The sequence below is a fragment of the Lepidochelys olivacea genome (assembly GCF_965140295.1).
Source record: "Lepidochelys olivacea isolate rLepOli2 genome assembly, chromosome: 1".
NCBI lineage: Eukaryota > Metazoa > Chordata > Testudines > Cheloniidae > Lepidochelys > Lepidochelys olivacea.
In genome coordinates, this window is record NC_140411.1 from 119653342 (window position 1) to 119673520 (window position 20179).

The 20179-nt window shown below is 42.6% G+C and overlaps 1 protein-coding gene across 1 annotated transcript in view; it reads right to left on the reverse strand.

Moving 5' to 3' along the window:
* Positions 1-20179, reverse strand: part of NPAS2 (neuronal PAS domain protein 2) — a 213407-nt gene that overhangs the window by 84791 nt on the left and 108437 nt on the right. Inside the window, exons 3-4 of the mRNA XM_084609776.1 lie at positions 14235-14383; positions 8843-8934 (exon numbers count right to left, since the gene is read on the reverse strand). Coding sequence (XP_084465902.1) covers positions 8843-8934; positions 14235-14383 — 241 coding nt within the window. The remainder of the gene's footprint in view (positions 1-8842; positions 8935-14234; positions 14384-20179) is intronic.

The window sequence follows — 20179 nt, forward strand, 5'->3', positions numbered from 1 at the left end:
GTGACGGTTACCTGAGCAGGCTCCATGCTTGCCTTGGTATGGCGTCTGCACAGGTAACTCAGGAAAAAAGGCGCGAAATGATTGTCTGCCCTTGCTTTCACGGAGGGAGGGAGGGAATGGGGGCCTGACGATATGTACCCAGAACCACCCGCGACAATGTTTTAGCCCCATCAGGCATTGGGATCTCAACCCAGAATTCCAATGGGCAGCGGAGACTGCGGGAACTGTGGGATAGCTACCCACAGTGCAACGCTCTGGAAGTCGACTCTAGCCTCGGTACTGTGGAAGCACTCCGCCGAGTTAATGCACTTAATGCACTTAGATAATTTTCTGTTGGGACACATACACTCGAATATATAAAACCAATTTCTAAAAAACTGACTTCTATAAATTCGACCTTATTCCATAGTGTAGACATACCCTAAGATACATCTTCTTACTCTTCCAGCTGATTGACAAACAGGAAAATGAACTTCTGGCTTTACTGTTTCTTGCCTTCATTTCTTTAGTGAGCTGGCCCTTGGCAAATATTGTACTTCCAAGATTGACTAAGTCATCAACTCTTTCCTACTCTTCGCCTTCAATTTCACATCTGCCAGTGTTGATAGCGTTCTCTCCTATCTCCATGGTCTTGATCTTCTGTGTACTGTTTCAAAGTCCCACTTTAGCAGCTTTTGTTTTCATGCTCTCAAGAGTGGTGCAGGATCAGGTCATTATCAAGACAGCAACCATTTCACTGCAGTCAAAGATATTTTGGGCTTTTTTGAGCCATTGCTTGCAAAAAGCAAGCTTTTATAGCTGGTCAAAGAATATTTTTAAACAGAATCTTGTCCAAACATCAGTAAGTTAGAACTTGTTTGGGTGAGAGAGAGAGCGAGAGAGAGCGAGAGAGCGAACAGTTTAACAGGACCTCCGAATATCTACTAAGCACTGGCTCATGAAGAATCATAGTGCTATCTTCTATTGGTAACTACCATACAAGAAAAGTCTGCAAAAAAGGAAGGTTACTTATCTTGTACTAACTGGAATTCTTCAAGATGTGTGGTCCCAATGGATATTCATTGTGAGTGCGCATGCACTCCTTGTACCTCAGACTAGAAGATATTTCAGTAGCAGTGTCTGTTGGCCTGTGCTTGTGCAAGGCACCTCCCCGTGCTCCGGTTGCAAGTGTATGCCTGGGCGAGAGGCCACCTTATGGGATGGTGGTGAACCAAAGTTTTCTTAAAAAGAAAAGGAGTACTTGTGGCAACTTAGAGACTAACAAAGTTTTCTTGGCCAGCAAGGTGCTAACAGGATTACTGTTGTCTCATCCTGCTTGATCTTCCTGAGGACACCAGGGAATAAGGGAATGGGAGGGAAGACGTACTTTGGTGGGTCCAATCACTATAAGAAGGAATCCCTCTGGAATTATGCCTGTGGGCAGCTTAGGAGCATTATGCTAGACACTTTCTTGGTCGCTTGGGTCACAAAGACATCCCAGGATGGAGAGAGCTCCACTACCAGAAGTACTGCATGGCTAAAGGGTGGATCTCCCACTTGTGATCTTTGTGGAAAAAGCCTGCAGAGGCTGTCTGCCAAGGCATTCATTACTGCCAGTAGGTGCACTGCTGAGATGGGGATCTGATGCTGGATGGACCAGTTCCAGAGTTTGATTGCTTCCATGCAGAGTGGGGCAGACTTCACTCTTCCTTGTTTGTTTATATAAAATATTGTAGTCACATTGTCTGACATGACTTCAACATGTGCAATACAGATGAAGGGAAGAAACCTCTCGCAAGCATTGTGCACTGTCCAAAGCTTGAAAAGATTGTTATGCTGTTTGGTTTATTGTAAAGTGCAGGAGCCCTGGGCTAGATGGTCATCCAGATTAGTTTCTCAGTCAAGCATGGAGGCACCCATAATTAATGTCTTTTGGGGGGGTAGGGGAATAAAGGAACCCCTATGCAGACAGTGTCTTTGATTTCCCACCAGGTGAATGACATTAGGATATTCTGAGGAAGCAAGACTCATTTGTCAAGGGTGTCCCTACTTGGAGTGTAAACCATCCACAAACATGCCTGAAGGCACCAGAGGTACAGACTTGAGAAAGGTATCAGGTAGATCAGGGGTTCTCAACCTTTTTCTTTCTGAGGCCCCCCTCAACATGTGATCCAAACTCCATGGCCCAACTGTGCCACAACAACTGTTTCTCTGGATATAAAAGCCAGGGCCAGTGTTAGGGGGTAGCAAGCAGAGCAACTGCCTGGGGTTCCACGTCACAGGAGGCTGCGTGAAGCTAAACTGCTCAGGCTTAGGCTTCAGCCCTGGGTGATGGACCTCGGGGCCCCAGATATCAGCCCCAAGTGGTGGGGCTTTGGCTTTCATGGATCAGGTCCTCAAGGAATCAATTTTGAAGCACTTCGAGGAGAGGAAAGTGATCAGGAACAGTCAGAATGGATTCACCAAGGGCAAGTGAAGCCTGACTAACCTAATACCCTTCAATGATGAGATAACTGGCTCTGTGGATGAGGGAAAAGTTATGCCTTGACTTTAGCAAAACTTTTGATACGGTCTTCCACAGTATTCTTGCCAGCAAGTTAAAGAAGTATGGGCTGGATGAATGGATTATAAGGTGGATAGAAAGCTTGCTAGCTCATCAGACTCAAAGGGTAGCCATCAATGGCTCCATGTCTAGTTGGCAGCCAGTATCAAGTGGAGTGCCCCAAGGGTTGGTCCTGCGGTTGGTTTTGTTCAATATCTTCATTAATGATCTGGAGGATGGCATGGATTGCACCCTCAGCAAGTTTGCAGATGACACTAAACTGGGAGGAGTGGTACATACGCTGGAGGGTAGGGATAGGATACAGAGGGCCCTAGACAAATTAGAGGATTGGGCCAAAAGAAATCTGATGAGGTTCAACAACGACAAGTGCAGACTCCTGCACTTAGGATGGAAGAACTCCATGCACTTCTACAGACTAGGGACTGAATGGCTAGGCTGCAGTTCTGCAGAAAAGAACCTAGGGGTTACAGTGGATGAGAAACTGGATATGAGTCAAGAGTGTGCCCTTGTTGCCAAGAAGGCTACCATTTTGGCATTTTGGGCTGTATAAGTAGGAGCATTGCCAGCAGATCGAGGGACGTAATAGGGAGGGGATTTGATAGCTGCTTTCAACTACCTGAAAGGGGGTTCCAAAGAGGATGGATCTAGACTGTTCTCAATGGTACCAGACGACAGAGCAAGGAGTAATGGTCTCAAGTTACAGTGGGGGAGGTTTAGGTTGGATATTAGGAAAAACGTTTTCACTAGGAGGGTGGTGAAGCACTGGAATGGGTTACCTAGGGAGGTGGTGGAATCTCCTTCCTTAGAGGTTTTTAACGTCAGGCTTCAGAAAGTCCTGGCTGGGATGATTTATGTGGGAATGTAGCCAGACATCCACCCCCCCACCACTCTCAGACCAGCATTGCTGGGAACACAAGGGAGCCAAAACAACAGGGCACTTAACATCAATTCCAGCACAGCCTTTGAAGCTGTGAGAAGCACAGGTGTGCTGCTACAATGTGCCTCTGGGAACATATACAACGATTAGGCTCACAGCAGACAGAGAAGCTGTGACAGACATGGCTCTTAGCCCCTACTAAATAGCGTGATGCACACACCCCAACATCCTAGGTGGGAAAATATTTACCCTAATAAAAGGAATGTCCAGTAGTCGAAACTTATTGTTTCTCTCCCTTGCAAGTGTAAACTATTCTTGCGAGAGCTGGCGTCGCCCAGACAGACCAGCCCCAATTTGGCATAAGAAAGGAGAAGGAGAATAAAGGAGTACAGAGGTATAAGTATGGGACCTACAGCACCATGATTTTTGAGTGCTTTTCACTATCTATCTGCTGGTCAGATAAGTGACAGCCTCCCAAGGCTTCTGCAGCTAAGAGGGTCCCTAAGCCTTGTCCCTTATTCGTCTTTCTGCGGAATTGAGTGACCAATCCTGGCTTGGCACCGCTGGAATCGAGAGATGCAAGGAGGGTAAGAAGCACCCACACCTGATCTCCTATCTTTAGTGTACACATATTTTGAAATAGAGCTCTATACTTTGTTTTCTTTCTTTGGGATTGTGGCTTCAGTTTTGTAACTTGTTTGTGTGTGTAACATCTCTACATTTAAATAAGTAGGCACTAGCAATTTTGTGACCACATGATTAGAATCTAGTTTAATAAATTTTGGTAACCATTTGTGCATAAGCCTGACTTGTTTCTCTGGTTTACTGTAAAGCAGCCAACACAATTAAAGAACCTCAGCCGTTTTGGCTCTAAAGCCTGGCCATTAGGTGAGAGTACTAAGAGCCTAGCGTTGAGTTGTGCTGCCTCCACGGGGCAAACTCTTGGGGCGCCTGTCAAGTCAATCCTGACTGCCCACTGCGAAAGAGCTCTGAGCTCTAGCAGTTAAAGTCACGGGTGTTTAGGACCTTGGGGCATCCGTCAGCCTAGCCCGGGCTGCCCGCCGCGAAGGGACAGTGCGTCCTAGCGGTTAAAGTCACGGATGGTATAAAACGGGCATAGCTGGCACCTCACCAAACATCCTTGGCCATCGGCTAACAGGGGATTAGGTCCTGTTTTGAGCAGGGGGTTGGACTAGATGAACTCCTGAGGTCCCTTCCAACCCTGATATTCTATGATTCCATGATTTCTGCCCTGGGCCCAAACAAATCAAATGCCAGCTCTGCTTGGTGGACTCCCTGAACCTACTCACGGTCCTCCATAGGGCCCCAGACTCCTGGTTGAGAATCACTGATGTAGATGCAGGAATTCACATGGCCTAGAAGGACCAGGCAGGATCAGACTGCTGTCAAGGGGATGAGTTGAAGTTAGATCCCTCATTGTGAGGAATGTATCCTGACTTAAGTATGCCTGGCCCAAAATCGAGATCAGATTCACCCTGTTAAATTCTAAAACTTGTGTGGGGCCTGAAGTGGACCTTTCTAGATTTACCTGAAGTCCCGAGGCGTAAAAGCGATTGCATAAGGAGAGGACCGCCATCTGCGCCTTCTGATACGACTGACTTGCGAGCAGCCAATCATCAAGGTAAGGAAATATTGGGCTGTCTTAAAGACTCAGACTTGCTGCTACCATGGAGAGTGCCTTTGTGAAACCTCCTGTGGCTGTTGAGATGCCGAAGGAAAGAATTCTGAATTGAAAGTGCTTGACGCTCAGCGTGGAATGCAGGAATCTTCTGTGTCCTGGATGAATGTCTATATGAAAGTAGGCATCCTTCAAATTGAGGGCTGCAAACCAGTCGCCTTTCTGTAGGGAGGGGATTATTAAGATCAAGGTGGTCATCCTGAATGTCAAATGGGCACACAAAGACATTTAGCTGTCTGAGGTGTAGGATGGGTCTCCAGCCTTTTTGGGGATGATTAAATATCTGGAGTAAAAACCCTTCCTCCTGAGTTGAGGAGGCACAGGCTCTATCTAACTGGATTTGGGAGTCCTTCTCCCATGTAAAAAGAAAAGGAGTACTTGTGGCACCTTAGAGACTAACCAATTTATTTGAACATGAGCTTTCGTGAGCTACAGCTCACTTCATCGGATGCATACCGTGGAAACTGCAGCAGACTTTGAAGTGAGCTGTAGCTCACGAAAGCTCATGCTCAAATAAATTGGTTAGTCTCTAAGGTGCCACAAGTACTCCTTTTCTTTTTGCGAATACAGACTAACACGGCTGTTACTCTGAAACTCCTCCCATGTGTGAGTCCTCTTGTGAGAAGGGTCCCTGAAGAAGGACAGGGGATGGGATTTTGGAGAAGAGAAGACAGGAATTTGATAGTGTCGCCAGTCGAGAAGCTATTGAGGACCCATTTATCCAACATGATGTGATGCCACATCAGGAGGAAAGAGGCCAAGCAGCCCTCAAAGAGTGTGGGGTAAGGGGAGTGCAGAGAAAGGGCAGTGCAAAGACTTGTTGGTGATTCTCAACCATCCTTTGCTGGTGGAAGTCTGGGACTAAAGAGAGGGTGGTGATGGTGGTACATTTGCCTGCTACTTTGCGCCCTTTGATGTTTCCAAGGAGGCTCACAAACCCTTGGATGACAGAAGGACAGAGGGCCAGGACAGAGGAGGCAGCTGGGAATATTTCCTTTGGGGTGCCAGGGTACAGTTCCCCAAGGAGCAGAGTGGTGTGTGACAGTTCTTAAGGGAATGAAGTGACTCATCTGTTTTCTGGCTAAACAGGTTGTTACCCTAGAAGGGGAGATCTTCTACTGCTGCTGGACCTCCTTGGGGAACCCCGAGGATTGCAGACATGTATCTCATGATGACTGAAGTCGCCATGGAATGGAAAACCGTCTCCGCTGCATCCAGCGACGCTTGATGAGATGGTCTGGCAACAATTCCCCTTAGTCAAGGATGGCCCGGAATTGGGGCCTGGCTGAAATTTGTTTTTCCTACTGAAGAGATATAGTCTCTTGTCATCCTGGTCTGAAGGGGTGGGCGTAGGTTGGAGCAGTTTGTTGTGCTCCTTGGCAGCCTGGACCAGGGCGAATGTAGCCTCAGAGTGAAGGTACCCTGAAATGGTACCAACCAATTGCAGCAACACTCTCTGCCCTGGCACCACAAGCCTAATCCCAGCCCAGTTAGGAGGGGCGGGGGGTCCCAAAGAGGGGGTTGGCTGGACAGTGAACCCACCCTGCACAGTGGGAGTTCCTCTTCCATGGGGCTGGGGGTGTCAGATATTGGCAATGACGTGCCTTCCCTCGCTGCAGCCCCACCAACCTGCCTGCAGGCATGCTGTGGGGAGAGGGGGCGGCAGTCTGGATGCCAGGGCTTTCCAGGAGGAGGGGAAGCTGAGAGCAGGGCAGCAGCATTGAGAGGTACCATGCAGTTCTGCGAGCTCCCAGCTGAAAACCCTGGCATCTGGACTGTAGCCCCTTCCTTTTCCCACAGCCTCCCGACCCAGCCTGCAGCATCAGTACTCCAGCAGGGGCTCCCTCACTGGGCAGAGATGTGGGGCCCCCATCCCCTTACCTCCTGTGTGGTCCCTGAGTGCAGGCAGGTTTGTGGGGCTGCAGCCAAGGAAGGCATGTCCCAGCCCTTCCTTCTCTGGCTCCAGCCTCACAAACCTGCCTGCAGTCAGGGCCTTTCTTCTAAAAGAAGTTCTCAATAAGTGACATGTCACTGCCAATATCCAAATCCTGTTAACAATGAAGTTGATGGGATGGGAATAGTTCCTGGCAAAATGTTGCTATGAACTGGAAGTGTTGATATCAGAGTTGGTATCAAGTGGCATCCACTGTATCTAAGAAAAAAGAAAACCGAATTACAATACAAGAAAGTTTGAGTGGGAACACTAGCAAAAAGCTGCAAACACTGAGGGGTTCTCTCTCAGACCACAAGTGGTAGAAAGGAACTGGAGAGGTGGTTGGTCCGCAGCACCCTTTGTACCCTCAGTTTAAAGCAGAAGGTGGGGAAGGGTGCAGGCACGGACTGGTGGACCCTACTACTGAAAAATCTTCTGGTCTCAGGCACACGGAGTGCATTCCAACCCACAGAGAATACCCACAGGGACGAGCACTCAAAGAAGAACCCAAGTCATTTGCCCATTCATTTGTTTCCACCTCAAGGGAATATTTTTAATTCAATGTGAAGGGAGTCATGTGTGTAAATTCCTGTGCACTGAAATGAGAATCTACAATTATGTCAGGCAAGTGCAAATGAAGTGTCTCTTAAAAACTCGCTTGCAACATTCACAAGTGCCATAGAAAAATGAAAGACAGATACAATAGATGCAAACTAACAGCTGTATCAAACAAAACTATTAGTTAATTATTTCCATTTGCGTCAAAGCATGAGCATTAACAGAAAGGAAAGTTAAATATTTAACAAGAAGAAAACTTATCATGAAAAACTAAAAGGTAATGGTGACCAAATAGTGGAGCCTCCGAGAGAATTTACAGCTATCCACTCCCAGCATAGGAAAGTTGCTCCTGCTGACTATTTGCATCTCCCTGCACCCATACAGTGAATCATGTCCATTCACACTTTTTTCTTCATACTAATGTTCATAAATCACAGTAGAGAAAACAAATAAGCAGTGAAAACATGTTATTAAATGACACTCCGAAACCAAATAACCTTTACATTTTTAGTAGCAGAAAAGACAATTAACAAAGTTGTAGTTATTTACAAGATAGAAAATTACATTTTGGCAGCTCATTTGGATTTCATATCAAACCTACACAAACATCACTGAGTCATTTCCCTAAAAATCTCTGCTAGTTTTAGAAACTCCTATGGTATAATTTAAATGTGATTTAATACAATATAATTGCAAAGTGCTTCTGCTCCCTATTATAATAAAGATGTCTTTGATAGGAACTTTGGAAATGATTGCACTGCCAGTGTTAATGGTGTCAAGTCAACAAGGGCTGTCATTTTTTATGTTTGTATAATACCTAGCACAATAGGGTTTTGGCATGGATGACCTTTAGGTGCCAATGCAGTATAAATGTTAAATAAAATAATAATAATATATATACAAAAAAGGAGATATGGCAAGCTTTCCCTTTCCCTATCTTATATTTGTAGCAATAAAATGTATATCATAATTTGAATTTATTTTATGTATTACATTTAATGTGTGTCTCTTCCATTTTTAAAAATGGATTTTTATTGACTGCAGTACTTCGGTTACTGCAGTGTCCAAGCATGGAATGGAACACATATTGGTTTCCAGTCTTTTTGTTTCATGGTGGCTCTGCTTTATGGTCAAGTACAATAAAATCTAAAGTTCTTCTCTTTTTGGGATCACAGACATATTGTTGCTCTAGAACAATGTGCACATCCATAGCAAAATTATATGCATTTTTACCTCCAACATCAGCTGGGTGAATTCTTCATTGCTGAGAAACGAAGGCTTCCAGTCTTGCTGAATTTCACAAATTTCTGTCTGTGCTGAGACTTCTAAACAAATAACAACATTACAATTTTTTTTAAAAAATCCAAAGAAAAGTATATTTTGCAAAACTATATACAAATTGCTGCTAAGGGATGTAAATATTTTATATAACTTGAAATGAATAGAGATTTTCAAGCACTGGACATGCATGCAGTGCAAGAATATGGATAATCTCCTCATTGGGCCACGTCCGGAGGTCCTTACTCAGTTTTTATTCAGCCAAACCCCATTGTCTTCAATAGGAGTTTGCAGTCAAATGGCCATTGTTTTCAATCAGTGTGTTACCTAGGTGAATTTTGAATTAAAAAAAAAAAGCAAAATCGCATGAGGATTAGCATATATCAAATATGTAGTTTACCGAGTTTCAGACTTAGGATGGGAATGACCAAGGGCTAGATTTTGGCCTACAGCCACAACGCCGAGTAGGGGCAGTGAAAAAGCATCCTTGAGGAAGCTGGATGACTGTGCCTTAGAAACCACAATCGCTCCCCCAGTTGCTTGGTGCACAGGTGGAATGTACAATTTACAACAGCATCTCTTGTGATGGAACATCCTTCTCTCCTCACACCATCTCCAGCCAGCTCCACAGTGCAGTGCAGGCCAGAGGATGGGGAAGCAAACCAGAGCTTCACTCACAAAAAACAGTTGGAAAATGCAATCTCCTATCCTTTAAAATAAAAATCTGACTGTGAACCTGTCTGGTGGTTTGATGGTGGCATTCTGTTCTGTCACATGGAAGCACCGTCCAATAAACACTCCTAGGGCATTCGTCCTTTGTAAGTTTTCACTTGGAGAAGTGCCAGTGTATGATAATTATAAATCATGGCTCTGTAGTTAAGACTGAACCCAAATGAGAGCTGATTGAATCATATTTGATGAATAATTTATTTCAAATAACATTTCCAATTAGTATTGGTACATTATGGACCTTGGTGCCTAAGTAATGTAAGGATGTATTTGTCAGATAAATTATTTGATACATTTCTCAAAATTTTATACATATTTGCCTAATAATCTGTTCAGTATTCACCCAGCTCTAATAAAAGTACACTTGAGCGCTAACACTGGTGGTCGGGTAGAGGATAAATGTGTCCTCTCTACTCTACTCTGATTAACCTAATCTGTCAACATTTACAGAGCACTTAATGCCACGTTCTCTCTGTTTCAAGAGACTGACCACAAAAATAAAAATGGCTGAATGATTTAAAAGGCAGTAAACCTATAATACTGTCTGCGTGAAGTGTCTCATGGAAGTAAATCAAAGCACCCACACAAGCACAGGTTAGTGCTTTTATCAGTGGAGCTGCAGCAGTCTGTTTCCCACTAAATTAACTTTTTCAGCATTGCTGGGGTTGTCTTGATATCACAATGCAGTGGCTTTACCGGCCCAGAATGTTCAGCAGATGGCTGAGAAAAAAAGGATCAGCTCCAATCAACTCTTTATTATGTACCCTGCAAAATGCAGAATATTTTACAGTAGATACTAGCATGGCAAAAATGGCATATTTGAAAAATCAATTTCTGGAAGAATTATTTGAATTTTGCCAAGCTTCCTTGGATTAATAGAAAGAGACTGTTTAGTAAGCAGGAAATCTGAAAATTGATCTGCTTTTCTGTTATAACTGATTAATTGTAATTAATTAATTATAAATGATTGGTTTAAAAAGCCAAATGTAAGAGAAAATACTATTGAATACAACAAATAAAACCATCATATACAATGGGGATAAAGAAATGTTTTTAAACTGAATTCTTTGTTTTGTAGTATGTTGCATATCTACTGTTGATTTAAACTTTTAAATAATGGATTTTTGTCTGAAAAGTATCTTTCTTTCTTTCTTTCTTTCTTTCTTTCTTTCTTTCTTTCTTTCTTTCTTTCTTAAAGAGTACAAAACCAATAGCAATTCAGTCCAACTTCTATATACAATCATAGGCTGTTTACTAAACAGAGAACAATCAGGTAAAATAAAGTAAAATGCCTTTTTTGAGTAAATTATTGGTGCTATCAGCTACTCCATTTACGCTTATTATTACACTTATGTGGTTGTTCTTTAGTGGATTTTTTAAAGTGTGCATATTAACATCTTCTTTTACCCTGCCTTGGGCAGATAAAAAGAAAGATATATCATTACTGTCAGATTTTAAATAGGTATATACAATTATGAAAGAAGCTGTAAAAGAATAACAGATATAATGAAACTTTCAGATGTCCCAATTGTGCCCTCTTGCATGAAATAACTTTGTCTATGGCAATATTTAATTAAAAGAGAACCATCACTGCAATTACAGATTAACTATAATTCTTTCCTCAATTATTTTGACATTTGTGACTTAATTATGTTGGTGTCATGATGTAAGAGTTTTTATCTGCTTCTTTATTACACCCATATCTCTCAACTCTGAGAAGGTGGAAAGATTGTCCAAGGAATAAAAGAGAGCAAAATGGCAAAGATTAATTCACTAGGCCCCAGTCCTGCAAGCTGCTCTGTGAGGTTGGACCCATTCACCTCTATGGAGTTCTAGTGAAGTCACTGGAATTCCACATGGTCTTGAGGACTGTCACTTCTGGAGATGTGGCTCATTTACACTGTTCCAGAACTGTGTATACACTGCCTGAGCAGTGTAAAGAGGCCTTATCAAATGAGAATCAGTCCCTGCTGCAAACATGCCAAACCCGTGGAAAAAATGCAGAAATTGGGCTTGTTTAGAGTTGCTTGTTGGCTAGTTTTTGGCTTGTAGCTTGTTTCTTGTTTGGCTTGTCTCTTATTGTAGCTTGTTACTTCTTTTTTTTATTGGCTCCCAGCAAGCAGGGGCAAAGGGGGGCAGGCAGGGACAACAGGCAAGCAGAGGCAAGTGGCGGAGAGAGTCAGGAGTGTACAGAGGGCCCACCACAGTGCCAGACTGCAAACCGGGGGATCTAGTCACATAGAGTGTTATGGTTCTTAGGGATTGGCTTGTTTTGGCCTTGTTTTGAAATGGGATTAGCTTGATTGTTGGCTTATTGTGAAAGTCAGGGTGCTTATTTACCGCATGAAAGTTGGCAACTGTGCCCTACTGTCAAAATTAGCTTAGATTACAAGTGATAAGGTATTCTGGTGCTCTTAGTCTTGTTCCTGATTTGAGGCTGATGTGCATGCACAAGGGAACCCTCTGTGTGCAGATCTCCCCCTATTGCAGTGGTTCTAAACCAGAGGTACATGTATCCCTGGGGGTACGCAGAGGTCTTCTGGGGGTACATCAACTCATCTAGATATTTGCCTAGTTTTACAATAGGCTACATAAAAAGCACTAGCGAAGTCAGTGCAAACTAAAATTTCAGACAAACAAGGACTTGTTTCTACTGCTCTATATACTAGACACTGAAATGTAAGTGCAATATTTATATTCCAATTGATTTATTTTATAACTATATGGTAAAAATGAGAACATCAGCAATTTTTCAGTAACACTGTGCTGTGACACTTTTGTATTTCTATGTCAGATTTTGTAAGCAAGTCGTTTTTAAGGGAGCTGTAACTTGGGGTACGCAAGACAAATCAAACTGCTGAAAGGGGTGTAGTTGTAGAGCCATTGCCATCCTGCCAGGAACTTGGAGCATGCACAAAGCCTTCAAGTGAATGGTCAACACTTCCAGATCATTTTCCAAGATCTCAAGGGATCTATGATTTGTGGGGGCTGAAGCATCTGCCCATTTCATGGGGTATGAGGCAGGGGGCAAATCCCACACTTCTGGTAGAACAATATGGTGAAAACTCTGCAAGACAAAATTTGCAGCATTCCACCCTAACCTCAGGATTTCTTCAGCAAGAGGTGATCTGTCTCTAAAGTTTACTCACATCACAGAAGAGTGGTACAATTCAGCACATTTATAGTTTTTGCACAGAGTGCCTCCAAAGATTGGAACAGCAATGGTTAGAGATCAGTATTGAGATATAATGGTAGAGCTGACACGTTTTTATGAGAATAAACATTCACCCTTCAGATATATTTTAAAATAAATTTCTGGCTGTCATCACTACTCAGCAGCTGTCTTTATTGTGCTCTTCTATGCCAAATTTGCAAATGGCCTTAAAACCAAACTAAAATTGCACCTATGCAAATGAAAAACTGGTATTTGCTTGTGCACATTGGGTAGAAGTCCCCCAGATTTATGCAAGCAAATATTTGTGAATACAATTTATTAAACCAATTTTAAAAATTTGGCCTTAATGTCAGAATTTCCCACTGTACTACATTATACACACATTAGTTCTGAGCTCCCCTCCTTTCGCCACCCTTCAGGCTGCTTGGTGTGACGGCACATGGATCCAAGTGCCAGAGAAACAATGATCAATATTTTAAAGCCAGAAAGTATGCCATGTGATCTTTCTTTAAGATATTTTCTGTACAGAAAATTATTTAAATTCGTAACCTTGAACCTTCACTTTCTCCATTTTTTTTTTTTTAAAGAATCCCTGATGGATTTTCATCTGTTAAAAGGTGTAGCGGGCATGATGAAGTAGAAACTGAGACCTGGGAGAGACACGACTCTGGATGCTGGCTTAATAGCAGGTTGGATTATCCAGGGAAAACAACCCCACTCCAAACCCACCAGCTCTATACCGAGGCACACAGGCAAGCTTCTCATATGATAACTCCTCTATCCCCTATCCTCAGAAGCTGCTTCTTTTTCATACTTAGGGCCCACAGTGTGCAGGAGTCACAGCCCCCTTTCACAGTACCCCAGGAGAGAACAGACTGGCTCCCTACATCTACTTTTAGAGAAGCTAAGAAGAATATTTCCCCACTCCAGTCAGAAGTCTGTTGGTGTCAGGAGAAGGGAGCTTCCTCTTTCCCGCTTGATCACTGTTTTGTGCAGATCACAAGTCCCTCCCCTGCTTAGCTCACAGGTTCATTTCAGAGCTCTGTGCCCTTTGCATTTCTTCCCTGGCTGCCTGATATTCAGTCAGCTAGGGAGGCATACATCCTCTGCCTTAGAACGTCGGAGGACTGACCAGCTTCATTCACTTGAGCCCAACAGCCAAAAGGAGCATTGTGAGCAAGAAAGGCAGTCTTGAGCAAGCCCATCAGGTCTGAACAGGCATTATACTACAGAGCAAGTAGGATAAGTACTATCCTGTACCAAGGAGCAGCCGAGGAGGCTGATTTGGGTTGCATGGTACCCTTAAGTTTTCTCGTCATAAACTATGACTTGGAAAAAATCTTAATATGAAATTTTTAACCACCTGAGCCACTCTGACCATCACTGGGGTAACAAGGATTTGGTTCAGTTTGACTGTACATGGATAGGTTTAGCAATTTTTACCATTGTGTTTCTGCAGGAAGCCAATGACTTTTTCAAGCACTGTAGTTTTGTCCATTTTACGGGTGTTGCCTGGAAGCATGGAGCTGAGCTCTTTGATGAGAACATTGAATTGGTCACGTCTCTTCTTTTCAGACTTGTTACGTGACGCCCTATAAGTATGAAAAAAATAATGAATGGACCTAGAAAGAGTAATCATTACATATTCTTCTTGCGACATGTTATTTAGAAAATGAACTCGCTATGAATCAGTGTGTGAACACTAATGGCTGGCACCAGGCAAAGCTACATAAGCAACCAAGAACTGACCTTTCTCACTGTCATCTTTGTGACCTCTTTGCTGGGACATCTTGAAAAGCGGCATGCTCCGAAGGATAGAGTGCTAGGATGAGAAACAACAGAGCTGGATTTTATTCCAGTCTCTGCTCTGTGACTTTATTATCTTATTCCTGGGCTCACTCAGGGGGCACATGTTGGCTCTTCTGTCCTCCCCCTATCACTCCAGCAGCAGGACAAGATGTGGAGGAATTTCATGTCCTTGTTTTCAGACAAATTATAAAGCTTGTCTTGTGAGCACAGGTTTTCATATGTGTGTAGGTGTACTCAAAATTCATGCATTCTATGCTGAGGTACTTTCAGTAAAGGAAGATTGTAAATAGACAAGGTAAATAATATGACAACACTTTTTGTTGGCCCAGAAAACAATTTATAATGCTCAAACTTTTGGGCTGATCAAAACATTTAGGTATCCTAAATTATTTGTTGGTCAGATAAAAAAGTAAAAAAACTATGGCAATTTATAAGCATCCTGTAGAATTGTTTAATTTGGTGCCCCGAATTTCCTGTTGCCCTATGCAGCTGCTTACTTTGCGTACAGGTAAGGACGGCCCTGCCTCCAAGGACCAATATGTAAATAAACATTTTCAGCAGAGATATGACAATGGAGGCTTCCATATGTTACCAGTGACGGGGTGGGGGCTGGAGGCAGTAATTTTTGTTTGTCTTGCTCTCTGGCCTGAATACTTTTTGACATGCACTGGAAAGAAGGTTTCAGAGTAGCAGCCGTGTTGGTCTGTAATCCACAAAAAGGAAAGGAGGACTTGTGACGCCTTAGAGACTATCAAATTTATTTGAGCATAAGCTTTCGTGACCTACAGCTCACTTCATCGGATGCATTCAGTGGAAAATACAATGGGGAGATTTATATACACAGAGAATATGAAACAATGGGTGTTACCATACACACTATAACGAGAGGTTTCAGAGTAGCAGCCGTGTTAGTCCGTATCCGCAAAAAGAAAAGGAGGACTTGTGGCACCATTTGTTAGTCTCTAAGGTGCCACAAGTCCTTCTTTTCTCTTTACTGTAATGAGAGTGATCAGGTAAGGTGAGCTATTATCAGCAGGAGAGCGGGGGGGGGGGGGGGCGGGGGGAAGAGGGAGGGAGAGGAGAGAGCCTTTTGTAGTGATAATCAAGGTGGGCCATTTCCAGCAGTTGACAATGTCTGAGGAACAGAGGCGGGGAATAAACATGGGGAAATAGTTTTACTTTGTGTACAAATCAGACATCAAGAATTATAACATTCAAAAACCAGTCGGAGAACACTTCAATCTCTCTGGTCACTTGATTACAGACCTAAAAGTCCAAATATTACAACAAAAAAACGTCAGAAACAGACTCCAACGAGAGACAGCTGAATTGGAATTAATTTGCAAACTGGATACAATTAACTTGGACTTGAATAAAGACTGGGAATGGATGGGTCATTACACAAAGTAAAACTATTTCCCCATGTTTATTCCCCGCCGCTGTTCCTCAGACGTTCTTGTCAACTGCTGGAAATGGCCCACCTTGATTATCACCACAAAAGGCTCCCCCTGCCCCTCCCCCCCGCTCTCCTGCTGGTAATAATTCACCTTACCTGATCACTCTCGTTACAGTGTGTATGGTAACACCCATTGTTTCATGTTCTCTGTGTATATAAATCTCCCCACTGTATTTTCCACTGAATGCATCCGATGAAGTGAGCTGTAGCTCACGAAAGCTTATGCTCAAATAAATTCGTTAGTCTCTAAGGTGCCACAAGTACTCCTTTTCTTTTTACTGGAAAGAAGCCAATCTTTGGTTATTTTACAGCTTTGAACACAAAAGTTTGGGTGGATGCTGTCTAACTGATTTAAGCCTACTCCTGTTACACATGCAGAAGATTGTCGGGACAAGATTTGAATCCATCTTCTTCGTATTTCCAAACAATTCAAGAAGATTTAAAGAACAGCAACATTTTATTTTCATGTAATTCAATCCTCAGCCCATGTTAGCTTGAAGGCTCCCATTCCTCCAAAAACTGAAACTCCCCAACCATATATAGAGTAAGTGTTGCTTGCATAGAAAGTAAAATATGTTTTGACAGAAACCAGAAAGTACCTATTTTTAACCCTTGACATTTTATTCACAAAGGAAATCTGAAAACTTTTGTAGTGGAAATAACTCGACCAAGATCCAAATCAATGAACAGAGTAGGATCCTTAAAAGAAGAAAACAGAAAACCTTATTAGGTCATCTAATCTATCCCTTTGCCAATGCAGGATTCTATATTTGCTAGTGCTTTGTTCAGTCCAGTTTTAAATGTCTTGAACAATGCAGGTTCCAACACTTCCCTTGGAAGCTTATTCCATAGTCTAGTAAATATCACTATTAGGGCACTATCCCTGATACTCTGCTGAAGTTGTCCTTGTCTTAATTTCATACCCTTCACCTTGATCAATTGGTCCTTCAGCCCTCCTACAGATTGCGCCAATCACAGCACATCTTCCATTCTTCTCATATCTTGGCCTTCCTTCTCCATATGCGGCTATGTCTTTTCATGATAAAATCTTCCCATCTCTTTGGGGGTTGGCTGAGTGGTCATTTCAGTTCCTGTGGGTACCACTCGGCGACAGCTGCAGTCCATCGATTGTCAGTGAGCCTCGTTATATGCCTGGCCCATCGTATTTTTATGCCTGCTCTCAACAACGACATCCTGCACTCCACTCTGCTGTCTGATCACTTCACTGGGGACTCGGTCTTGTATTGAAATTCCCAGAATTCTTCTTTCCATTGCCCTCTCTGTGACACACAGTTGCTGCTCCTCTGTCTTCATCAGCACCCATGTTTTGCTGCCGTACAACATTGCTGGCAGGACTGTTGAGTTGAAGAAGCTGGCACGTGTTGCCTTTTTGATTTTTCCTTAGAGGACATCCTTGATAGAATTGAATGCACACCAACCTGCTTTCTTTCTTCACGAAAGTTCACCTTCCTGATCTTGACGCATGTTAATTTCTTGGCCCAAATAGACATATTGCTCAACTTCTTCTATTTGTTCTCCCTTGGTTGTTATCTGGACTTTTGGTAAGGTATCAGACTACATAAATTTCGTTTTGGAGGGGTAAATTTTCAGTCCGACTTGGCTGCTTTTTGTGTTGAGTTCTTGCAGCATTTTTTGTAGCTCGATATCATTTTCGGCGGTCAACCCAATATCGTCCACAAATCTGAGACGGTTTACCTGTTCTCCGTTGATGTTGATTCCACCCTTCCAATTCATTTGTCCCATTATCACTTCGAGGCAGGCTGTGAAGAGTTTCGGTGAAACTGTGTCTCCTTGTTGCACACCTTTCTTAACTGGGATGTGAAGGGGAGTATCAAACAAGGTAGTGCAGCATTCAACAGCATAGAATGTTCAACAGCATAGAGATCAATGCGGTGTTGAAAGCTTTTGAAGAGCAGGGCATTGACATAAGCTATATCAAACTATTAAAGGAAGCAAATTCTGATTGCACAATTCATACCATTAGTCCTGGTTATGTACCTCCTGGTTATCTTCAAAGCAATATGGCATATGCTAATGGGAAAAAGATACACTGTCTGAATGGAATTTTGATTCTGAGTAAATATTAACAAAGGCTTGTCCCTATGCATCACCAAAAATGCCCCTTACAAAAAAAAAAAAAAAGAGGCATTAAAATGTCAGCAGATGGTAATGACAACTACCACTATTTAAGATATGTGTTTTCCTATGTCTGTTCTGTGTGTATGTTGCTCACTAACCCCCTTTTTAAATGGTTGCCTTGCATGCATCATAAAAGTAATTTGGACCTAAGTGTGTGAACTGGTAGTGACAGTTAAATCTGGAATTCCTCCCTCTATTCTCCCCTTTGCTTCATTCCCCACTCCATGAAAAACAACCCTGCATTCCAGCAATGTTATAATTCTTGACACTTTGTATCACACTTTCAGCTGCAATAGATCATCTCCAAAGACATCTTTTTCATGATGTAATGTGGAATGAGGCATCCATTCCCTTCATCCTCCTCCTCCATTCACAGAGGTCTACATTATTTACAGATGGTTAGGCGCATCCTTATATTGTGCTTCTTTGTAGTATGCATTAATAATACTATGTTTAGCAACTGTCATACGTTAAGTCCCTTGTGAAGAGTGTCAGCACAGTGGCTTTGGGAAAACTTTGATAAGCCCTTTGCCTTAGAAGACATCCCTTGCAGTCCTAAGTGTTTGCAGCAGTTAAGTCTGCACATTGCTCCTTGTATCAAACAGTGGGCTTCTGTATCTCGAGCATGCATGAATTAGAAAAGAAGCAAAGGAGAACAGTTGAGCATGGCTGAAGAGCTTTCTGACCTATATTAGTGAAAAAAGGCTGCAGAAGGGAAGAAGCAGGAAAAAAATCAAAAGAGACGAGCCTGGACCAACTAGTTGTGCCTGGACTGGAAATACTTTCATTAGAAAGAACAAAGGAAAAAAGTACATGCAACCTAAGGCTACCTCTACACCAGTTAAACTGCTGGTCGCAGTACTGATCACACTTCCAAAAAAGTTGCTAGCAAACAGATTCTGTGACACTCCTGGTGCCAGGCAATTACTATGGAGTTTTACTGCAACAAATGATTTCCTACCTGAAAAGACAACCCCTACAAAGTGTTAATAGCAATTTCCTGTGTATGTATGAACTGTGACTTTACCACTGTAGTTAATAGCACATTACCACTTAGACCCAATCAATTAGCTAAAAATTCAGCGTCTTGTGGGTTGTTCCAGTTAGGAGCAGTAATTGGTGATGGAACCAGATGTTTCTTTGAAGCAATACTGTTTATTTACAAAGAATGTACAAAGACCTGTTTCCCCGAACACAGCAGGAATCCAACAATCATGAGACAGTGTCTTTGCTCACAGTAGCAGGCACCTTTTCCAATCAGCACTCAGCTCAAAAGCTGTCTCTCTCTCTCTCTCAGCTTTTTTTTTTCTTTCTCTCCCTAAACTCTTGCCTATGTTTTCTTAAAACCACATTCCCAGTGCTTGTTCTGATTGTGCCCTTGGTTTTTCTGTCCTTGCTCTCTAGTGTTTTCTCCGGTTTTCCTCAAAAACACAGACACACACAATAATAGCTCCATCAATCAATACTTTAACCCCTGCATTTGCTGTATCAATCCTGGTAAACCCCTCACCCTGCATGGCATAGCTTCTGACTCAGTCTTGCCAAGTGGATCTGTGTGTTTGGTGGTGGCTTCTATTGTTTTATTACTAATCAAAGGGGCATTTAGCTGCACCATCATTTACCCTAGCTTCAGTGGAGTTTAACCCAAACCATAACAAGCACATATGAAAGGAGATTATGTTTAGGTCTGAAATAATGTTTGTAATGTTATTCATTTTTGGCGATTAGGTGATTTGAGAGTATTAGTCGTTTTTTGTTTTGTTTTTCTCCCAAATCATTATCAGATGATTACCCATGTATAAACTGAGTAACATAATAAGAAAACCTCATTATTTTCAATTAACAATCTGTGTTTCTTTTACAAAGTGTTTGTCATAAAGATTATATAACAACATGTGTTATTTTATACACATGGTGGACTAGACAGTTGTACTGTGGCAGAAACAGCATTCTGTAGGTTCCT